Genomic DNA, 22,780 nt, shown 5'->3' with positions numbered 1-22,780 from the left:
CTGATATATCAAATATGCAGTATCAAGAAGAACTCGCAGAATTGCAAAATGATGAGTCAGTTAAAGCTTTATTTAATATCAAAGGAGTGATGGCATGGCTTTGTGAGGAAACAGAAATCAAATACCCAAATTCAACCAAATGTGCAAGAAAACTATTGCTACCATTTCCATCTTCACTTTTAGCTGAATGTGGATTTAGTGCTGTAAATGATTTACTGGTAAAAAAAAAAATCGGCTGGATATAACACAACGTGGAGACTTGAGACTAAAGCTAACCGAATTGGAACCTAATATAAAATCTCTGTGCAGCAAGCATCAAGCGCAAGGATCACACTAAATTAAAATAATAAATTAATATAGAAAAATCTGTATTAAAATTATTTGGAATTTAAATTTCTGTTTTTCATTATATATTTTGAAATTTTACTTACTGTGTTTTGTTAACAATTTCATAGTGATTTCTTCCTAGAACTTATCATTTATGTTTATTAAGTGAACAAATCAATTTTTTAATGTTAAAAATTATGTATGTTACATAGGGGGGGACATAAAATTTTTAGAAAGGTTAAGGTGGGGCATGGCACAAAAAAGGTTGGGAAACACTGGAAACTGATTAGGGTGGCCTGGATCTGTAGTGACTACCTGCTATACCTTCTCTTCCTTTGCCTCTTCTCCAGCAAACATTACAAAACAATAGTCTCTCCCCAGCAGGAATGCAATCAGCAATTTGCAGATCTGCCCTGCCCTGAGGGCAAGCACACATGCAGCTGCTCAGTACCATTTTTAACAATAAAACTGAGCAAACCCCAAAAAACACAAATTTTATAAACTCATTTGTCCAACAGTGGGCTATTCTAGTTCATACAAGGATCTCAGTTTCCCAGGAACATAGTAACCCTGTAACCCCCTGAGAACCTTTTCTTAAAATTCTTGACCATCATGGCTAAAGGAGTGGGTTTTCCCTGTGAACCTCCTATGCCTCCCACGACAGACAACAATTACACCACACTACACAAAGGAATGGGGGGAGGGTAGGTGTATAGCCAGTAACCACAGCTGCCATCAAAGCCTCTTGGCCAACACAGGTTCAGGTTTGATTTGGACTGATGGTAGTGAAACAACAGAGCCAAGAACTGGTGGGCCATTACCTTTAATCCTAGCTCATATCGGGCTCGCGAGAAAATACACAGTGGGAAAACACGTCCCTTTCCATTCAGGGCTCCCAAAGCCACTGACTTATCTGAGTATTCCGAAATCAAAGGCCTCACCAGCCTTATTCACCTCTGTTCCGCATCTCCTTCTCTCTGCACCAACTCTGCATAAACTGGCTTCTCTTTTAGCACTCCGCCATCTTGGCTACCTCTCCTCTGCAATGATGATGGCAGGATCTGAGAGAGAGAGCCCCCAGTCTGCCTTATTTTATAGTGTAGAAATTAAAGCCTTTAAGCCAGTGGTTCTCAAAGTGTGTGCCAGGGTGCACTGGTGTGCCCTAGAACATTTTCAGGTGCTCCCTATGGTATTCCAGAGAAATATGTATCTGTTGGGGACTAAAAAATCAACCAGGTTTTTGGAGTTTAGATTTTTGGGGAACAGAGGTGTGGGAATTGGCTGTAAGCTGACAGTCTGCCCAACCCCCCACCTCACTTGCCTGATTAGGTTGCAAAAGGCTGTTAAGCTGTGGTGCTGGATTATTTACACTACCCCCTATGCTCCCTGGAAAGACTAAAGGCAAGTTTCTTCTATCCTTTTTTTGGTGTAAAGTTAAGATGATATGTATGGTGGGGTTTTGAATTCATGATTAAACATAAGGAATTGTCTCTTGAAGCCTTTTGGATTTCTATAAGAAGAATATGTAGCAATATTTAAAAAAGGTTTGAACATTTTACTACAATTTTCAACATCCTATTGAATATTTATGTGAATTAGAATTCTCTACCCTCAACACAATTAAGAGTAAAAGGAGAGGAATTCTTCAATGTATTGACAAGGAAATGAGAGTCTGTCTTTCCAATATATGCCCAAACATTGAAGAAATTGCTAGAACACATCAGGCTCATGTTTCTCATAAACACAGGAATGAAAAAACTTAACACATTCGTGCCAAGACCTGCCAAATTTACTAAATCTTACTAAGAATGTATCTATATATATAAAAAGATAACTTTTTTGTCATTTATTTTTTAACCCCTCTTTTTTTTTTCAAAAACAAAAAAAATGAATATTTATTAAATAGTGAATGCATCATATGACATATTTAGTTTGATTATCAAACCAATGAGGAGGGTACTAATATAATTGTATTTTATAGTGAACCAATAGTTAACATAGAATGTCAATTTTATACAGTTAATATGTACAGGCAAACCAGAATCTCTAACACCGAAGATTTTTTAACACCTACAATACACTTCCCTGCTGAAATTAAAGTGAATAGAACATATATTTCAAACCAAGGTTATTATCCAGAACTCCAGGGATCAAAGAAATAACTTTTTTATTTCTCACATTGTTGATATTGATTTTTAACCTTTGTTGTTGTTGTTTTGTGAGAGAGACAGAGACAGAGGGAGGGATAGACAGAGAGAGACAGTTGGGAAGGGAGAGAGATGAGAAGCATCAATTCTTTGTTGCAGCTCCTTAGTTGTTCATTGATTGTTTTCTCATATGTGTCTTGACAGGGGGCTACAGCAGAGCAAGTGACCCTTGCTCAAGCCAGTGACCTTGGGCTTCAAGCCATCAACCTTTGGGCTCAAGTCAGTAACCATGTGGTCATGTCTATGACCCCACACTCAAGCCAGTGACCTTGTGCTCAAGCCAGATGAGCCCATGCTCAAGCCGGCAACCTTGAGAATTTGAACCTTGGTCTCTGAGTCCCAGTCCGACGTTCTATCCACCGTACCACTGCCTGGTCAGGCTTAACTTACTTTTTTATAAATTACATAATACTCGTGTTGCTATTCTAAAAGTTATCCAAATCATATTATTCTTTCTTAAAATTATTTAATAGTTCCACATTATTTGTAGAAACCTGGGTTTCTGTTCAAGCATAACCCTTGTCATGAGAACTTGAGAATATATCTTTATCTCTCTGCTTTTTATACAGGTCCCTGACCTATAAAATGCAGATACTATAATGTTACCTGTATTAATTAGTGTTATTTTGATAAATAAATATAGCACTGAGTATAATTTGCACAGCCAAAAAATCAAGTAGTGTAGAAAATCTAGTTTAAATTTTACAAAATGTGGGGGTAAAAATATAAATATTTTGAAGATAAATCAAAATTGTGTTTATTTAGCTGAGTACCACTAGACACAAATTATTTGTATTTTTTATCTTTTTCCCCTTCCTCAAAATAAAACTTAAATAGAAAAGCTTATTCATAGCTTGCTTTTTTGTGTGTGCACACATATGTCTATATGTGTGTGTGTTATAAAGAAACAGATGAAAATCCTAACACTCAAAAGTTTAAAAATATTCAAGTGAACACCTCAAAGACTTTTTTCTTTGTCTTTCTTTTTTGTTTTTTGACCAGAGTAACAGGCTTTATTATTTTTTAATTAATTTTAATGGAGTGACATTGATAAATCGGGGTACATATGTTCAGAGAAAACATCTCTAGGTTATTTTGACATTTGATTATGCTGCATTCCCATCACCCAAAGTCCAATTGTCTTCCGTCACTTTCTAACTGGTTTTCTTTGTGCCCCTCCCCTACCCCAACCCCCTCCCTCTCCCCCCCTACCCCATAACCCCCACACTCTTGTCCATGTCTCTGAGTCTCATTTTTATGTCCCACCTCTATATGGAATCATACAGTTCTTAGTTTTTTTCTGATTTACTTATTTCGCTCAGTATAATGTTATCAAGATCCATCCATGTTGTTGTAAATGATCCAATGTCATCATTTTTTATGGCTGAGTAGTATTCCATAGTATATATGTACCAAAGCTTTTAATCCACTCATCCACTGACGGACACTTGGGCTGTTTCCAGATCTTTGCTATTGTGAACAGTGATGCCATAAACATGGGGGTGCATTTCTTCTTTTCAAACAGCGCTATGGTGTTCTTGGGGTATATTCCTAAAAGTGATATAGCTGGGTCAAAGGCAGTTTGATTTTTAATTTCTTGAGAAATCTCCATACTGTTTTCCACAGTGGCTGCAGCAGTCCGCATTCCCACCAGCAGTGCAGGAGGGTTCCCTTTTCTCCACATCCTCGCCAGCACTTATTCTGTGTTGTTTTGTTAATGAGCGCCACTCTGTCTGGTGTGAGGTGATATCTCATTGTGGTTTTAATTTGCATTTCTCTAATAATTAGTGATGTTGAGCATTTTTTCATATGCCTATTGGCCATAACCCCTCTTTTTAATGAATTCTAAAAAGCATAACTCAAAAAATTAATGTAAAAATGTTTTTTAATGTCAGAATAAATTTAATTTTGTCATATTTATTTCACTTAATTACCATAAAAGCACACTTGGACTTTATTTTTTTTCTTTAATATTTGACTTAATTATTATAATATATTTCTCAGAAATTTGTATATAGTTTGCCTACAATTATTTGTATGATTTTAAATGCGCCCCGACTTCAAAAAGTTTGAAAACCACTGCTTTAAGCCAATTTACAAATAAGGAAGTCTCTGATGATACAAAGCCACTTATCCCAGGCTTAAATGGAATTCTTCATAAGAGTGCATCATCCCACATGATTCAGCATTCAAGAGTATGGAAGAAAACTTCGTTTTGAGATCTTAGTATTAGAAGGATGTATTAAAAGGGTGGGAAAGGCTTAGTCTTAAAACACCCAATGCAAACTATAAGCGAGCAAACATATACAACATATTTGAAAACTTATTTGACCAACAGTAGGTGTTGGGCAGATAAAATATATTATGCTCACTTTGTCATAGATGGCACTGCCCACATGGAAGCCGTCGCCCAGGTGATATTAATGTGTGTTGGGGGCGGGCTGTGGGCAGGATCCTTGTAGCCTGGGGCTTGGTTTTAGGACTAAGCCTTTCCCACCCTTTTTGATGTGGGGTGGTGCGATCCCATCATGTCTCTGATAAGTGACTTCGTATTAGAGACTTCCCTATTTTGTATATTGGATTAAAGGTTTTTATTTCTACACTATAAAATGGGGGCAGAACGGGAGCTTGCTCTCTTAGGTCCTGAGATTAGCATTAGAGAGGAGAGAGCAGAGAGGAGAGCAGAGAAAGGCCACGTGGAGGAGGCCAGGAGAAGCAGCCAAGATGGCGGAGTGTTGAGTGAGAAGCCAGTTTGTGCAGAGTTTGTGCAGGGAGAAAGAAGGATATGGGGAACAGAGGTGAATAAAGTCTGGTGAGCTAGAAACCTTTGATTCTAGGAAACTCGGATAAGTCAATAGCTTTAAGAGCACTGAATGTGAGTGGGTTTTGGAGCCCAGTGTGTGTTTTTACTTGCCCACTGGGTGCAAGCTAGGATTAAAGATGATGGCCCACCAGTTTTTGGCTCCGTTTCTTTACTGACTGTCTGAATCCAATGCGAACCTGCATGGGCCAGGCGGCTGTGATGGTGGCCATGGATACTGGCCTCACAGTAGGGAAAACTTGGAGTGGACCCAACACTCACTTTGGCCCTGTGTGAGAGAGTCAGAACCCTCTCCTGGTGTCCATCTCGTTCACTCCACACTCGTTCTCTTTCACACAACCTCTCGCACACCAGTGGAGGGTGACAAGTCACCACTCCTAACCTAAACCTGTGGGGCCCGTTCCTCACAACCTGTGGAGGGCAACACAGTCACCACTCCCATGGGGACTGCTCCCCACACTTGTGGAGAGTGCACAGTTGCCGCTACTAACCTATGGAGGGCAAACAGGCCTCTCTTCTGGCCAGTGAAGCAGGACCCCAGCTAGCTTCCCTTGCCTGGTTTTCTTACCGTGGCTCTGACACACCTGTGTTCCTTTGTTGTCTGGTCCTCGCTGGGATCGGCGAAGAGGATTCCCTCCTCTGTCTTACAGAGGTGTCCACACAGGGAAATTCCCAGTGTATGTTCAGCAGGTGCATCTGCAGGGCAGCTCGGGGGCTCCCCAAGAGGGTGCTTGAAGTCCACCAATTGCGTGCATCTTTCCTCCTCACTTCCCGGCCAATGCACCATATGTTGCAGGAATCAAAGGAGGACAAAAACACCCAGACAAGTTGATGAAGGAAGTAGGATTTATTCAGCTGGTGGAGCAGAGTGACCCCAACAGAGGCAACCAAAACACATGCTCCCCGAAGTAAGATTTCTAACATCATATATACCTTTACAGCTTTAGCTTTCACATGACAAATGCCTGATTTCTATTACTTCTTTGTTCACAGGCCTACCTGCCTTTCATGTCTTAGGGAGAGGAAGGAGAGAGGTAGCCAGAGGGTCTGCCCTTGATAAACCCATCATTCACAATCCTACCACTCATTCTTCTTACTGGAGCTGCAATTCATTTCAAGGAACTGAGACCAGCAATGTCCACACCCATGGTTTGTTATCTTTCAAACATTCTGTCTGGCCTTGTTCCCTCAATCAAGAACACTGAGGTCACAGGCTGGAGTGTAAGACCCCAGACATTGCAGGTCCCCTCTCCTCTGCATTCTTCTGGTTTCTTCTTCAATTCAGCTTGATGCCTCTCTGCCTTCAGCCATTGGTGACCTCATTTGTCAATGACTACTATCTTCCTCTTTTGAGTTATGATGGACTTAATATTTTCTTTAATTTTCTACACTTTTGCAACCTTGAATACATTCACTTAAAAAGGAAACTACATATGGATGTCATAACTGGAAACCCTTTTTGTTCCCCTGAGACTCCATAAACTTAAAAATGGCAAATACAAGAGCCTGACCGGGCAGTGGCACAGTGGATAGAGCGTCGGACTGGGATGCGGAAGACTCAGGTTTGAGACCCTGAGGTTGCCAGCTTGAGTGAGAGCTCATCTGGTTTGAGCAAAAGTTCACCAGCTTGAGCCCAAGGTCGCTGGCTCGAGCAAGGGGTTACTTGGTCTGCTGAAGCCCTGTGGTCAAGGCACATATGAGAAGGCAATCAATGAACAATTAAGGTGTTGCAAAGTGCAACGAAAAACTAATGATTGATGCTTCTCATCTCTCCGTTCCTGTCTGTCTGTTCCTGTCTATCCCTCTCTCTGACTCTCTATCTGTAAAAAAAAAAAAAAATGACAAATACAAGAAACATAAAACCATGGACTCTCTAGCACGATCAACCACAGGGCCACTAAGGTGTTAAGACACATTAGCACCTGGCAGAGACTTTCTCCTGGACCCTGGGGACCAGGCCTCCTGCCCATGGGTCTCTGCTGAGCCCCTTGTTAGCTGTGCCTCTCTGTAAATGGGAACCAGAGCCGCACCTGCCTCAGGTGTTTTGCAGAGTCAATGCGTTGAAATAGACACAGCACCTAGAGTCAGGCCTGGCTCATATTAAGTGCTTGATGAATTATAGCATATTTTCAAAATTACTAGATGGTCCTGGAGACGACCAGTCATGTGACTTATTCAAAAAGGAGCCTGACCAGGCAGTGGCGTAGTGGATAGGGTATTGGACTAGGATGTGGAGAACCCAGGTTTGAGACCCCGAGGTCTCCAACTTGAGCGTGGGCTCGTCTAGTTTGAGCAAGGCTCATCAGCTTGAGCCCAGGGTCACTGGCTTGAGCAAGGGGTCACTCAGTTTGCTGTATCCCCCGCCCCCCTGTCAAGGCATATATGAGAAATCAATCAATGAACAACTGAGGAACTGCAATGAAGAATTGATGTTTCTCATCTTTCTCACTTCCTTTCTGTCTGTTCCTCTCTCTGACTCTCCCAGTCTGTGCCACAAAAATAAATAAATTTTAAAAAACCACACAAAAAGGAAACAACCCTCCTATCATGTGATTCTCTGTTGATTAATGTGGTGCCCATGATCCCCTGAAGTGTAAGTTTCCCACCAGGGGAAACGCTGGCCCAGAAGTCCCTCTGTAGCATAATGGTCCCTTGGTGTCTGAACTTTCTCTTCTTGGTGCCTGCCTGGCATTTGTGAAGGGCACCTTCATGCTCATCCAGCTCCTATTTGGAGGCTGGACTCCCTGTGCCTCAGTTTCCTTTTCTGAAAACCATGGGGGTGGGGGGTAATGCTAGCTCAGGGGCTAGCCTTGGAAACTAGGGCAGTCAAGGCAATGAGCACAAGGGGTCCCCAACGTGGAAGTTCCAAGCTAATTCTGAAGTGGTTCCTCTCCAACCTAAACAGCCCTGTAGGGCCAGGGGCTGCCACTGTCATGGCCATGCAGGTTCTCATTGGATTCAGACGGATGATAAAGGAACAGTGGAGCCAGAAAATGGTGGGCCATTCTGTTTATTAAAGTCTCATAACAGCGGACTAGCAAACAGGCAGGGAAGACCACTCCCCTTTCTCCCATCTCAGGACCCCACCAGGCTCAGCAGTCCCCAGCCAAACAGGCTGGGTGGAAATCAGGGCTCCCAAACCCAGACTCTGTCTCTGGTTCCACAACCTGTACTCATTCTCCGGACTCACCCTCTAGACTCTCTCTCTCTCACTGCACTCTGCAAAATAGACTGGGAGGGGGGGACCCCTTCTCCAGCAAAAAATAGCAAACAATCGCCCCTCCCGAGCAGGATGGTAATCTGTAGTTTGCAATCTGGTGCTCTGAGGGCAAGCACCCACAGCCTTCCACAGACTACACACACAGGACGCTTCTCAGGCCAATGCAAAATATAAGGGAGCAAACCTAAACACTTGTTTCACATTTGTTTGCCCAACAAGCCCCCTGGGGAAGACTCCCCTACTCCTGCCATTGTTGCCCCACTTTCCCCTGAGATAAGTGCCCGTGAGCACACAGGAGTCAGAATGTTTATCAGATGCTCAAATGGTGAAACTGCTGGCAAAGGATCTGACCTCATAGTGTGCATGTGTGTGTGTACATGCAGGGCCCCTGGGTCTGTGTTTTTACTGCACTTTCCTGTTGGTTTCCAGCTGCCGCACCAGTTCCGCGGTGTGGGGGGGCAGGGGCAGTGGCTCCCCCCCACACTTTATAAATACCCGGAGGCCACTAGACAACACACAGCTGCCCAGCCTGGGGACACGGGACCACCCGGCCCCAAAACCTGCCAGCAACTAGGACCATGGGAGGTCCCCGCCTCAGCGTCTCCCTGGTCCTACACAGTGAGTATTGTGGGGCCCCGCTGGGAGGGGCAAGGAAGCCTCTGGCAGCACCCCTTGGTTCCTGTGCTTCCTCATTCCTCCTCCCTCCATGTGTGGAGAAATAGGAGGCACAGCTGGCAGCTCTGACGTGGAGGAAACCACATGATTAGGCGAGTGCCGCAGCACATGGGGAGAGCAGCTGGCAGTGCCGGAACCCCCACGGGGCAGGAACCTCTGGATGCCCTAAGAGCTTGTTCCCTCCCCGCCTTGGAGGGATCTCTAAGCTCCCTGCCGATCACTTTGGAAGCTGCTCCCTAAGGAGGGCAACTCAAGTGCACGGGGCGGGGGTAGGGTGTGACATGGCGGGGGAGTGAATTCTGTGACCCCCTTAGGAAGTCACTCTTAACAGATGGCATAGAGGGGTGCTAGGGAGCTAAGGACAGAAGCCCTTCCACTTTAGGGTGTCCCCAGTGTATCTCTCATTGTCCCAGTGGCAGGGGAGGCCCCAGAGACCCCCATTCTAGCTCCCTCAGACCTGGCTGAGACTCAGCTGTGGGTGGAAGGAATTTGCCGCTGTGGGTTTGAACTTGAGTTTTGCTGTGACTTCCCCCATACCTCCCTTCCCACCCCACCCAGGGTAGCTCTAATGGTTATCAGGGCAGCTTGTTGCCTGGGTAACCAAGCAACAAAGAGAGTTAAAAATGACTCTTGGGGTGTGTAAGGCCAGTGAATGCCATGGCCATGCTGGTTACCATTGAATTTAGGCAGATGGTAAAAGAACTATGAAGCCAGGCCCTGGCCGGTTGGCTCAGCGGTAGAGCGTCGGCCTGGCGTGCAGGTGACCCGGGTTCGATTCCCGGCCAGGGCACATAGGAGAAGCGCCCATTTGCTTCTCCACCCCCCCCTCCTTCCTCTCTGTCTCTCTCTTCCCCTCCCGCAGCCAAGGCTCCATTGGAGCAAAGATGGCCCGGGCACTGGGGATGGCTCCTTGGCCTCTGCCCCAGGCGCTAGAGTGGCTCTGGTCGTGGCAGAGCAACACCCCCTGGTGGGCAGAGCAACACCCCTGGTGGGCAGAGCATCGCCCCTGGTGGGCGTGCCGGGTGGATCCCAGTCGGGCGCATGCGGGAGTCTGTCTGACTGTCTCTCCCCGTTTCCAGCTTCAGAAAAAAAAAAAAAAAAGAACTATGAAGCCAGAAAATGGTGAGCCATTCCATTTATTAAAACCTTGTAATGGCGGACAAGCAAACAGTCAAGAAAAACCACTTCCCTTTCTCTCGGGGCTCCTGTAAAGACAGTAACCATGGCCACCATCACAGCTGCCTGGCCCATGCAGGTTCAGGTTTGATTCGCACAGACAGTAATGAAACAACAGAGCCAAGAACTGGTGGGCCATTACCTTTAATCCTAGCTTGCACCCGGAGGGCAAGAAATACACACAGTGGGAAAACACTTCCCTTTCCATTCAGGGCTCTCAAAGCCACTGACTTATCCAAGTTTCCTAGAATCAAAATGTAAGTTCAGGAGCCGCCATTGTGGCCATTCACATGCAGGTTCCCATTGGATTCGGGCAGACGGTAAAGAAATGGAGTCAGAGTATGGTGGGCCATTCTGTTTATTGGTGTCTCACCAAGACAGGCAAGCCACAAGAGAAGACAAGGAAAAAGCATAAAAACTGCTTTTCCCATGAAGGGTAAGGGATCAGGGAGGCTCCTGCAATGGTGATAGCAGGAACCAAGAGAGAGAGCAAGCTCCTGGTCTGCCCTACTTTATAGTACAGAAATCAAAACCTTTAAGCCAATATACAAAGAAGGAAGTCTCTGATACAAAGTCACTTATCTTAAAAAAAAAACACACACACACAAAAAAATAAACAACAAAGTCACTTATCTGAGGCATTAATGGGATTCCTCATGAGAATGCACCACCCCACATCATCAATCAGTCAAGGGTGTGGGGAAAAGCTTAGTCTTAAAACTAAGCCTTAGGCTACAACGACCCAACCTGCTTACAGCCTGTCCCCCAAACCCAATAAAAACTATAAGTGAGCAAACATATATATCATATTTACAAACTTATTTGACCAACAGCCCCCAAGCCCCAACTCAGTCACAGGTTCTACAACCCGGACTCCTCCAGAGTTACCTGGACTCACAGGCCCCCACCAGCTTCAGCAGGGCTCCCAAGACCCTCAGCACTCTCTTTCTCTCTTTTTCTGGACTCTCCAGCAAAACAGGCTGGGCAGAAATACCCCTCTGGCAAAACAAACAATTGCCCCTCCCCATGAAGGGAAGCAATCCACAATTTCCAATCTACTGCCCTGAGGACAAGCACCCACAACCTTCCACAGACTATACTCTCATGGCGCTGCCCGTGCCAATGCAAAATACAGCGAGCAAACCTAACTCACTTGTTTTGTTATAAAGTACTGCACCCCAGATTCTGAAAGGCACCGTACCTCACTTCATCAAGTCCACGTAGAGACACCCAGTCCAGATAAATTTTGAAGAGTTTTATTAAAAACAAAATTTTTTAATATGCTGGCCACATATGGCTGACACAGGGCATCTGCAGGCCCAAATCGTGCAGTCCCCAAAATAGTTCAGGGGCTGCTTATATACCCTTGATCACATGCCACAGAGGAGATAATGACATTATGGCACAATCATTAACAAGATTATAACATTTGCCTAGGGGATACACAGAAACATTAAGAGTTTCAAGGTAACACAATCAAAGATGTTTACAAATCTTTCAGGGTTCATCTTCCCTCACTAGCCTAGAGGTATTTTACTCTCAATATTTCAGGAAAGGGAGGAACTACAATCAATGCAAGGTGGTATGTAAATTCTGCCTCCTATTGAAAGAGAAGAAGTTTCTCAGTTAACCTTAATCCTTCCAGAGAACTTAAAATCAAATGACCCTAGTCATCCTTGTAAGTCAGGAGAATTCTACATTCCTCTCCCTCCCCTCCCAAAGGAGGGACAGGACAGGAAAGCCTGACAGGAAAGCCTGACCTTTCCTCCCAGAATATCAATATTAATTTGCAGCTTTTTGGTACCTTATAACAGTTTCACACTTGAAACACATTCATTTGCCCAACAGGGTGCCAATCAGAGCTTCCCCAGGCCACAGGGATGAAGCGCCCTGTCCTGGCCCAGGGCCACAGGCATGAGTTTTATAGTTTTATTCAGGTGTCATTACATAGTATATAATTCACCTGTTTGTAAAGCCAGTGGCCAGGGCTACCATCACAGCTGCCTGGCCCATGCAGGTTCACATTGGATTCGGACATTCAGTAAAGAAACAACGGAGCCAAAAACTGGTGGGCCATTATCTTTAATCCTAGCTTGCACCTGGTGGGTGATAGATATTGTATTCCAAACTGCCCTCTTGATGTTCCGCTTATCTGTCAGACCTCACCTGTAAAGCCAGGAGCCACGGCCAGGACCACTATCACAGCAGCCCAGCCCATGCAGGTTCGCATTGGATTCGGACAGTTGGTAAAGAAACCATGGAGCCAAAAACTGGTGGGCCATAGCCTTTAATCCTACCTTGCACCCGGCGGGCAAGTAAAAATACACACTGGGCTCCAAAACCCAGTCACACTCAGTGCTCACAAAGCCACTGACTTATCCGAGTTTCCTAGAATCAAAGGTTTCTAGCTCACCAGACTTATTCTCCTCAGTTCCCCATCTCCTTCCTTATCCCAGATACAAACTCTACACAAACTGGCATCTCACTCAGCACTCCGCCATCTTGGCTGCTTCTCCTGGCCTCCTCCACGTGGCCTTTCTCTGCTCTCCTCTGCTCTCTCTTCTAATGATAATCTCAGGAACCAAGAGCACAAGCTCCCACTTCATCCCCATTTTATAGTGTAGAAATCCAAACTCTTAATCCAATATACAAAACAGGGAAGTCTCTAATACAAAGTCACTTCTCTGAGGCATGATTGGATTGTACCGCCCCACATCAAAAAGGGTGGGAAAGGCTTAATCCCAAAACCAAGCCCCAGGTTACAACAATCCCCAACACACATTAATATCACCTGGGCAACAGCATCTTTAACAAAGTGAGCATAATACATTTTATCCGCCCAACATCACCCTTACTGGACTATCCCCCTGAGACAAAGGAATTCCAAAAAGCTGAGAAGCCGCCCTAAGGAAGGGCTCCGAACATACCAGGACTTTTGATTCAATACCCACATGCTCGAAGCCCCCCAAGGAGGAGCATTCCGAACATACCAGGACTTTTGCCTCAGTATCCCCTCAGGCTCTCCCAAACACTATATAACTTGCCCCTAGTCTGTAACCGGCACTCTTCTCCCCCGGGAGAAGTGCCCGGCAGGGTTCCTTTCTTCCTTTCAATAAAGCCTGTTACTCTGGTCTTCAGACTCCCATGGATTCCAACAGTGGGCAAGTAAAAAACACACACTGGGCTCCAAAACCCACTCACATTCAGTGCTCACAAAGCTTCTGACTTATCCGAGTTTCCTAGAATCAAAGGTTTCTAGCTCACCAGACTTATTTACCTCTGTTCCCCATCTCCTCCCTTATTCCTGCACAAACTCTGCACAAACTGGCCTCTCATTCAACACTCCGCCATCTTGGCTGCTTCTCCTGGCCTCCTCCACGTGGCCTTTCTTTGTTCTCCTCTCTGCTCTCTCCTCTAATGATAATCTCAGGAACCAAGAGAGCACCAAGAGAGCAAGCTCCCATTCTGCCCCTATTTTATAGTGTAGAAATCCAAACCTTTAATCCAATATACAAAATAGGGAAGTCTCTAATACAAAGTCACTTATCTGGGGCATGATGGGATTGTACCACCCCACATCAAAAAGGGTGGGAAAGGCTTAATCCCAAAACCAAGCACCAGGCTACAAGTATCCTGCCTGCCCACAGCCCACCCCCAACACACATTAATATCACCTGGGCAATGGCCTCCACGTGGGCAGCGTCATCTTTAACAAAGTGAGCGTAAAACATTTTATCTGCCCAACACTGTTCCATGCATACAATTAGATGATTGTTAGTAAATTTACCGAGTCTGTGTGGAGCACACCTGAATGGGAAGGTGACCAGTCACAGAGCCCTGATCCAAACTTGCCACATCTGTAAAATGGGGCAGGAAAAGACTGGCCGCTACTTCACAGGGTTGTGTGAAACGTTTGAGTGAGTCACAGTAAGAATTAAGTAAATAGTATTGTAAAGCCAGTATCCACGGTCACCATCACAGCTGCCAAGCTCATGCAGGTTTGCACTTGATTCAGATAGACAGTAATGAAACAACAGAGCCACGAACTAGTAGGCCATTATCTTTAATCCTAGCTTGCACTGGTGGGCAAGTAAAAACACTAATTGGGCTCCAAAACCCACTCATTCAGTGCTCACAAAGCTACTGACTTATCCGAGTTTCCTAGAATCAAAGATTTCTAGCTCACCAGCCTTATTCACCTCTGTTCCCCATCTCCTTCTCTCTGCACAAACTCTGCACAAACTGGCTTCTTCTTCAACACTCTGCCATCTTGGCTGCTTCTCCTGGTCTCCTCCACGTGGCCTCTCTCTGCTCTCCTCTCTGCTCTCTCCTCTAATGCTAATCTCAGGAACTGAGAGATAGCAAGCTCCCAGTCTGCCCCACTTTATAGTGTAGAAATCCAAACCTTTAATCCAATATATAAATAGAGAAGTCTCTAATACAAAGTCACTTATCTGAGGCATGATGAGATTCCTCATGAGAGTGCACTACCCTATATCAAAAAGGGTGGGAAAGGCTTAGTCTTAAAACTAAGCCTTAGGCTATAAGAATCCTGCCTGTTTACAGCCTGTCCCCCCACAGTCAATGCAAACTATAAGCGAGCAAACATATATATCATATTTACAAACTTATTTGACCAACAAGTATTTATTAATTTCTTATTGTTATTACCATATTTTCCCATGTGTAAGATGCACCTTTTTTCAAAAAACTTGGGGTCTAAAAACTGGGTGTGTCTAATACAGTGGTTGTAGTTTTGAAAGAAGTGTGACATTTCAAATGCCATAGATGGAACTGAGGACGAGGCAATATATGAAGACAGTGATTCATCATCAGGCACAGATGAGGGCAAGCTAGTGGATGGGAGTTTTGACAGTGATAAGGAGTTGTATGAATTTTATAATGAATACAACTTGAGTTCAATAACTTTATGTAATACACTTTTTTTTTCAAATTTCAGGCTCCAAAATTAAGGTGCGTCTTATACATGGGTTCATGTTATACATGAGGAAATACAGTATTTCACTGGCGGGTCTGGAGATGGGCTGGAGGGTCCTTAGCAGGCGGAGCAAGGAGAGAATGACTGCCCCACCCCTGCCACAGGGTCCCTAAGCAGGAATCTGGCTGCCGGGGCTCAGCTAGGGGAATGCGGACCAGATGGCACTGGGAGCAGACGGCCCGCAGCTCCTCTCTGGGCTCCTGTTTGGGAGACTTCCAAGGCCCCAGATGGAGGTCTGGCCCAGCAGCCTCTGTAGTGAGGGAGGAAAGCCCAGCTCAGCCTGATGGGGCACAAAGAAGCCCCGCCCTGCAGGGTCTGGGGAATTGAACCCCTCACTTCCACCTTCCCCAGCCCCCTCTTCAGCGGGTTCTCCATAAGCCTTTCCTGGGCTCTGAGCCTCAGTGTGTCCCTTTGCAGAGTGGACACATGTACAGAGCCTCTGCCTCCTAGGGCAGCTGTGAGCGTGAAAGTTGCTACTTGGGCTTTAGAAGCTGGGGACGAATCAGCCCAGGTCCCGCCCTGCCAGGGAAGGTCATTTTGTGGCCTGTCCTACAAAGAGGAACCGGGTCCTTCCAAGAGGAGAACTAACCAAACCCTGTGGCTAGAGAGGAGGAGAAGAGGAATTCCAACCTCGTTTACCCCACCGGGAGGACCTTGGGGGTGACTCTGCTTTCCGCTGACCTGGGGGGTGTCAAGTTTGGACATTGGGACTGAGTGCTCAGGGGACCCTCCTGCCTGCACCCCCACAGCTCCTCAAACCCTGCTCACAATGACTGACCCCAAAATTCCCCTGGGAGTTCCTCCATGGAGACTGAGCCATGAGTTGTCCCTTCATTTGACCCAGGAAGTGACTCATGCCTGTCCTTCCTCCCTGGCTCCCATCCCTCTGAGCCCCCCAGCCCATCTGGTCTCCCCAGATTATCGAGGTCTGGGCTGTCTTCCCAGCATTTCCAGATCAGCAGGGACTGGACAGCTCCCTGAAGCCCTTACACATCCCCACCTCCTGCCCAGCTCCCCTCCTCCCTCTGCCCCTCCCCTTCTCTTTCTCTTTCTGTTTCTCGTCTCCCTCTCAATTATCTCTCTGTGTCTCCGTGTACAATCTCTGGTTCTCAGTCCATTTCTAGGAATTCCTTATTTCTCTGTTCTCTCTCTGTCATTGTTTTCTTAACTTCTGCCTCTTTATATATCTCTCTGTCTTCTCATCTCTCTCCTCTTAATTTTCTCTCCACCACTCCATCTCCTTTCTCCCTATTTCTCCTCTCTCTATGTCTCTAGATCCTTCTCTGTCCCTCTTCTGTCCATCTCTGTCCCCTTGCCTGTCTCTCTGGTGTACGGCAAGGAGGTCCCCATCTCTAGAGCCCCTGATGACTTGAGGAGGACCCCCAGGACATGCCCTAGGTAGGAGGGTGCCCTGAGTGACAGGAACAGCAAGATTGGGGACTGTGCAGCAGCACCCCCAACGTGAGCCCACAGCATCTTCCTGTGTGCAGGGAGCCAGGGGGTGAGATGTCACTACTGGGGTCCATGTGGTCATCAGGGCTGACAGATGTGGGTAAGGTGTGTTTACATCCCTGTTCCTGAGGAATGGTGTGAGGTCAGAGCACCGTAGGTTTGGGGGGATCTGAGAGAACACCTGCTCCAACCCCTTCATTTTTACAAGAAATGATGACAGTAAACACTTTGACACACCAGGCAGTACTTGTGTGCTTAATTCGCACATGACTTTAGAAAAGATATCCCCTCTTCATCTCCATTCTACAGAGAGTGAAACTGAGGCACCTGACCAAGGTCTTGGATTAGAACTGAGGCCACCTGGTTCCCATCTGTTTCCTGAACTGCTGCCCACAGGTCAACAAAAACCAAGACCCCCAGGCTCCAGCCCCGCCCCATCCTTCAGCTTCTGAAACCCACCTTCTGGCTATGGGTGCAGGTCCTCTGGCCAGGAGCATTGGAAGCCAGGGAGGTGCCACCTGTGCCCCTCTGCTTGAGTGATGGCCAGAGCCTGGGAGGGGTGAGCAGTCCCTTTCTCTCAGATGTGTCACCTACAGGCCTCTGTTAACCCTCTGTGTTCTGTGTCCTCCACCCTCCATCTCTCTGTTCCAGCGCTGTGTGTCTTGCTGACTCTGTTGGAAGATGGGCTCCAGAACACCAGGGGTGAGTTTCTGGGAGTCCCTCAGCCCACAGCCAGAGCCCCCCAACTCCCCCCCACCCCCCACCTCTCAGCCCAGGCCAGAGAAAGGCTGTTGCAGGGGGAGGCTCAGGGTCACCCCTCCCACCACCCTCCCCAGCCCCTGCCTCAGCCCTCCTCTTCTGACCATGGTCTCGGTCCCCACAGCCTCGGCCCCCACAGCCTGTGCTCCCTGGTGCCCTCCCAACTCCACCTGTGTCAGTGCCTCCGCCTGTCGCTGTCTTACGGGATTCAGCTCTTCATCTGGGGAGATCTTCACCAGCCCTGCGGAGAGCTGTGAAGGTACAGAGGCTTGGGGTGGTGGAGGGCCACATGGACATGTAGACGGTTGTGGGGACCTCAGCCTTTGCTCTCTGACCGTCATCAAGGACAGAGAAAAGAAAACATGAATATGAATAGTGAATAAACATGGCTTCTGTACGACTGGTGGCTGTGGCTGTGCAGATTCGCATTGAACTCAGGCAAATGGTAAAGGAACAGTGGAGCCGGAGGTTGGTGAGCCATTCCAATTTATTGGAGGCTCATCAAGACAGGCAAGACAAAAGAAGAAAGAAAAAGGAAATATACACACACACACACACACACACACACAAAAGAAAAGGAAAACCTGCTTTTCACAGTGGAAGGCAAGGGATCAGGAAAACGCGTCCGCACCTCTCAGTGGCCTGGGTGATCTCCTCTCCTCGCCCCCTGAGGGGAGCATTTACATCTTTACAACCGTGCTGTCCTGTGTGTGCTCCTGCACTGTTGGCACAAACAGCTAGTAGCCAGTAACCCTCAAGCAAGCCTAACATAGCCATTTTCCCCAAGCTTACTAGAGAGAGGAGTTGGGGCTCCAGGAGTCTGGAATCTGTGCCTCAGTTTGCCCTTCGAGGACTGGGGAGAGTGTGCAGCACCTCCACTTAGCACTTCCTCCAGCACCCAAAGCCAGGGTGACAGGCAGGAGGCTGAGGAGAGCAGAGCTGACCGTGAGCTCCCGGGTGGATGGCTTGCTGCAGCGGGCTGCCCCAGAGTCTAGTCCTTCCTGAAAGGCACTGAGTAAGCAGCAGGCCCCCTGCTAGGAAGGGTAAGGCTCTCTGCCCTGAGGGCACTCATGTCTTTGGGAGGTGACCCTTTATGCCATGGACCAGCGTGGCTCCTAATAACGGTGCGGAATTAAGGAAACATACTCATCAAGAAAAAATGGGACCAGGAGGACTCTTCAAATGCTGATGGCAATATCCGAGTGCCCCAGAGCCCCAGTTTGCTTTATTATATAGCCATATGCAAATCAAGAAAGTCCTTGATACAAAGTTACACATCCAAGGCTAAAACAGGAACTCTCCCAAGGCATAAACAGGATGCATTAGTGAAATCTACCAACATCTGAAACAAACAAAGAGTCAGAGGAAGGGCATGTAAATTGCTTCCAGTAACCCAAGGAAGCATTGAAGTGGGTGCAAATACTCAGCATAATAGCCAAATATGGAAATGGAGGGGGGAAAACTTAGCCTTTTGCTAAGCCTCGAATCTACAATGGCTTTCTGCCATTTATGATCCACAACACCTTTACTTCGTTTTGTTCCAGACATCAATGAATGCGAACCACCCTCAACAGACACGTGTGGAAGATTCGCAGACTGCCAGAATACGGAGGGAAGCTACCACTGCACGTGCACCCGGGGATACAGGCTTGTTTCTGGGGCAGCCAAGTTCCATAATAAGAGTGAAAACACGTGTGATGGTAAGTGTTAGAATCCATCGGAGTCTGAAAAGACCAGTGTAACAGGCTTTATTGAAAGGAAGAAGGGAACCTTGCTGGGCTGACTTGTAAGGGAGAGTCGCACACCAGGCACAGGCTAGGACCGTGATGGCGAACCTATGACACACATGTCAGCACTGACACGCGTAGCCATTTTCAATGACACGTGGCCACATGTGGCTGCATACCAGAGAAGTATGGGGCCACATGCCGAGAAGTTTGTTTCATTCTCGGCTCCTGCATGGCCAGGTGCAGTAGTAGCCAAGGATAAAACATTTGCTATAGTGTAGACACTCTGTGCCGGAGGTCTGTAGGCCAAAACAACAGAACTCCAGCATAGAGCGTCTAGTTCTGGGACTTCCAGTTAGGCCATTTGGGAATCTTTGACCTCACTAATGGCTGGTGGAGCAGGGAGCAGCAGAATGCCACAGGGAACACATCTCTGGGGGCCCTGTGATCACCATTACCAGCAACCACATAACCACAGCAACCATCATCCAATCTACTGTTCTGTGGTGTCATGGATTTCTAATTGATGATCATTACTGAGGTAAGTGAGGGAGAGGCTGGGAGAGGTGAGGGCCTGTGCTATGGGTGCTGTTTCCTGCCATTAGCAATAGCGGCAGCCATCTTAATTTACATAAGATGCAACTTGCAGAATTTCAAGACAGCATCTGGGCTCAGGTGTTTGTTGACTTGAGGTCAAAGCTTGAGAATCTGGAAAGGTGCTGCTTAGAGAATCAAGAGGAATGCCACTATGAACAGTAAATTTGGAGTGCCTAGAACAGATTACCAGACACTTTTAGCACCCTGAAAAATATAGCAATGGCTTTGCTCACAATTTTTCCCTCTACGTACTTTTGTGAGACCTTATTCTCAGTGTTAAATAATATCAAAACCAACAAAAGAAACAGATTGACAGATGAAGTTAGTAGCGCTTGCTTGGGCTTGAAGTGTACAAAATAATGCCAACCTTCAATTGAAGATTTAGCCAATGAAATTCAGCAACAAAAAAATCACTAATAGGCAGGTTAGTTAAAGAATTCCCCCTCCCCCTTACTTATCTTAGTTCACGGCACCCCACACAAGTTAAATAATATCAAGACCAACAAAAGAAACTGACTGACAGATAAACAAAGAAGTCACTAAGCAGGTAAGTTAAATAATTAGTTTTTGGTTTATCAAATACAGTTATATATTACAGTTATACATTATTGTTATTTAAACTATAAATACCGCAAAATTATGGTTTTTTTCTCGAAGTGACACACCATCCAAGTTATGGTCGGTTTTTTGGCGAATTTTGACACACCAAGCTCAAAAGATTGCCCATCACTGGACTAGGATGTACTTTTCTAAGGGTTAGGGGAGGGGGGGTAGGAAGGGCTGTGGGGCATTAGCCCAATTGGCTGTTGGACAAAGGATGGTCTTTTGTGGAAGTTTGAGTATGTTTAACTTCTAGCAATTTTCAATTATCCAGGACTTCTCGGCTTGTGACGTTAGACATTCCTTTGCGGTTGGTCATCTGCCGCAAGGCCTGAAACGAGACTTACTGGCAGGGGTAAAGAAATGAAACATAAGATTCCCAACTATTTGATATATTAAGAAAAGGAAAGAGAGTGGTTCCTAGAGAGGCCTCAAGGGGACAGGGACGGAGGTCATTATCTTCTGTAACTTCTTCCTGCTGAGTAGGGGCAGTGAGGGGTTATGGCCTCTCTAAGGATTACTCTCAGTGAGGGGTAGAGAGATGCAGTGATGGCTTCTTGTCAGGTAGGGGTGTATTTATAGGGTTCCAGATTTTTCTGTTTCGTAATGGCAGGTTTCAGGGTCGGTGTGTAAGGTTAGGTAGATTTTTCCAGTTTTCTGATTGGTGAAGGTTTGCATGTGGTTCTTTAAGAAGCTAGTGAACAAACGTAAGAGGCAGAGTCCAAAAGTTAGAAAAATAAATAGGAGAGTGAGTGGACCAATGAAAGGCAATAGTCAAGACACCCCGTTTGTGCAAAACCACTGGTTCCATGACTCAGTTTGTTTTTTATGAATTTGCTGGGCTTCAGAGAGAGAGAGAATAAGACTGAGTAGTGGCCAATCCCCCTGCCCCTAGACCTATTTTTATAGAAATTTTTAAAGGCAACAAGAAGAATTACCTGGACAGCTCGATTGGTCCTTAGATTGATGGGTAGTGTACTAGGAACTGGAAGAGGCTCATAGGGTGGGATTAGGTTGATATTTGGGATGAGATAGATTAGGGTACAGGTTTCTGTCCAATTAGTAGGGAAACATATATAGGTGTTGGTCCTACACATGTAGAAAGCCCCTGATTAGGTGATACAGGATGAGAGGTGGATAGAGAATTGATGGACAAGGGGTTGGTTTTGTCTGTCCAACTCTGAAATCCAGATGGTCAAGGTGGAGGAAAGTGCAGCCCCAACTGGGGGGGGGGGGGAGGCATGGTTAGAGGCCTGCTTTGAGCATTGCAACCATGTGGTAGGGGTAGTGAGCCAGGGATATAGCTGTGTGGTGGGATAGGAACATTTCTGTTGTGAAGCTGTAAGAGTAGGGGTCCTGTGAATCGAACAGGATTAGAAAATAATCTTTGTTTTTGGAGAAACTTGATAGTTGACTCTATGACTGTGATGTTTTTGGGAAATTGGATAGTAATTGTGGTGTTGTAGAGGTTAGATGGAGGTGACCCATTGGGACAGTACCTTAAGTAGTAAAGCATAAAGGGGCAGGTGAAAGCAGGGGAGTATTCGGGGTGACTGGTCCCCGAGCAGAGGAAATTTGGGGTTTTAATTTTTTTTAAATTTTGTAGAGGAGGAGATTTATTAAATATGCTGGCCACATATGGCTGACATGGTGCATCTGCAGGCCCAAATCATGTAGTGCCAAAAATAGTTCAGGGGCTGTTTATATACCCTTGCTCACACATGGGCGGGGGAGAGCATGACATCATGGTATGAGCTGGCAACATTTGTTTAGGGGATACACAGAAACATTAAGACTCTTAAGGTAACACAATCAAAGATATTTACAAATCTTTCAGGATTCAACTTCCCTCACTAGCCTAGAGGTATTTTACCCTCACAATTCCAGGAAGGGGGAGGAACTACAGTCAATGCAAGGTGGTATGCAAATGCTGCCTCCTATTGAAAGAGAAGAAGTTTCTAGGCCAACCTTCATTTTACATTTAAAACGGAATGACCTGTTGTTCTTGCAAGCCAGAAACTTCTACATTCTTCTCCCTCCCCTCCCTAAAGGAGGAATGGGACAGGAAAGCCTGATAGGAAAGCCTGACCTTTCTTCCCAAAATATCAATATCAGTTTTCAGTTTTTTGGTACCTTACAACAACCCCACTGGTTCTATTTCCTAAGTCAAATCCTTGACTTAATTTATTGAAGAGTATGAGGCTGCTGTCTAGGGATATT

At 46.1% G+C, this 22,780-nt stretch overlaps 1 protein-coding gene across 7 annotated transcripts in view; it reads left to right on the top strand.

Annotated features, from left to right (window-relative positions):
* LOC136379451 (adhesion G protein-coupled receptor E2-like) overlaps nucleotides 1-22,780 on the top strand; it is a 345,285-nt gene that overhangs the window by 278,553 nt on the left and 43,952 nt on the right. For 5 of the 7 annotated variants that reach the window (XM_066346830.1, XM_066346841.1, XM_066346820.1 and 2 more), the window contains exons 1-4: nucleotides 9,086-9,193; nucleotides 17,529-17,579; nucleotides 17,761-17,895; nucleotides 19,181-19,336. In XM_066346830.1, coding sequence (XP_066202927.1) covers nucleotides 9,154-9,193; nucleotides 17,529-17,579; nucleotides 17,761-17,895; nucleotides 19,181-19,336 — 382 coding nt within the window. In that variant the 5' untranslated portion in view covers nucleotides 9,086-9,153. Of the gene's footprint in view, nucleotides 1-9,085; nucleotides 9,194-17,528; nucleotides 17,580-17,760; nucleotides 17,896-19,180; nucleotides 19,337-22,780 lie in introns of those variants that run through there. The other 2 variants (XM_066346877.1, XM_066346867.1) reach the window with 2 other exon arrangements.

Source organism: Saccopteryx leptura, chromosome 1 (genome assembly GCF_036850995.1).
Source record: "Saccopteryx leptura isolate mSacLep1 chromosome 1, mSacLep1_pri_phased_curated, whole genome shotgun sequence".
NCBI classification, from domain to species: domain Eukaryota; kingdom Metazoa; phylum Chordata; class Mammalia; order Chiroptera; family Emballonuridae; genus Saccopteryx; species Saccopteryx leptura.
The sequence above is the reverse complement of the archived record's forward strand: the minus strand, read 5'-3'. Positions and strand labels throughout refer to the sequence as shown.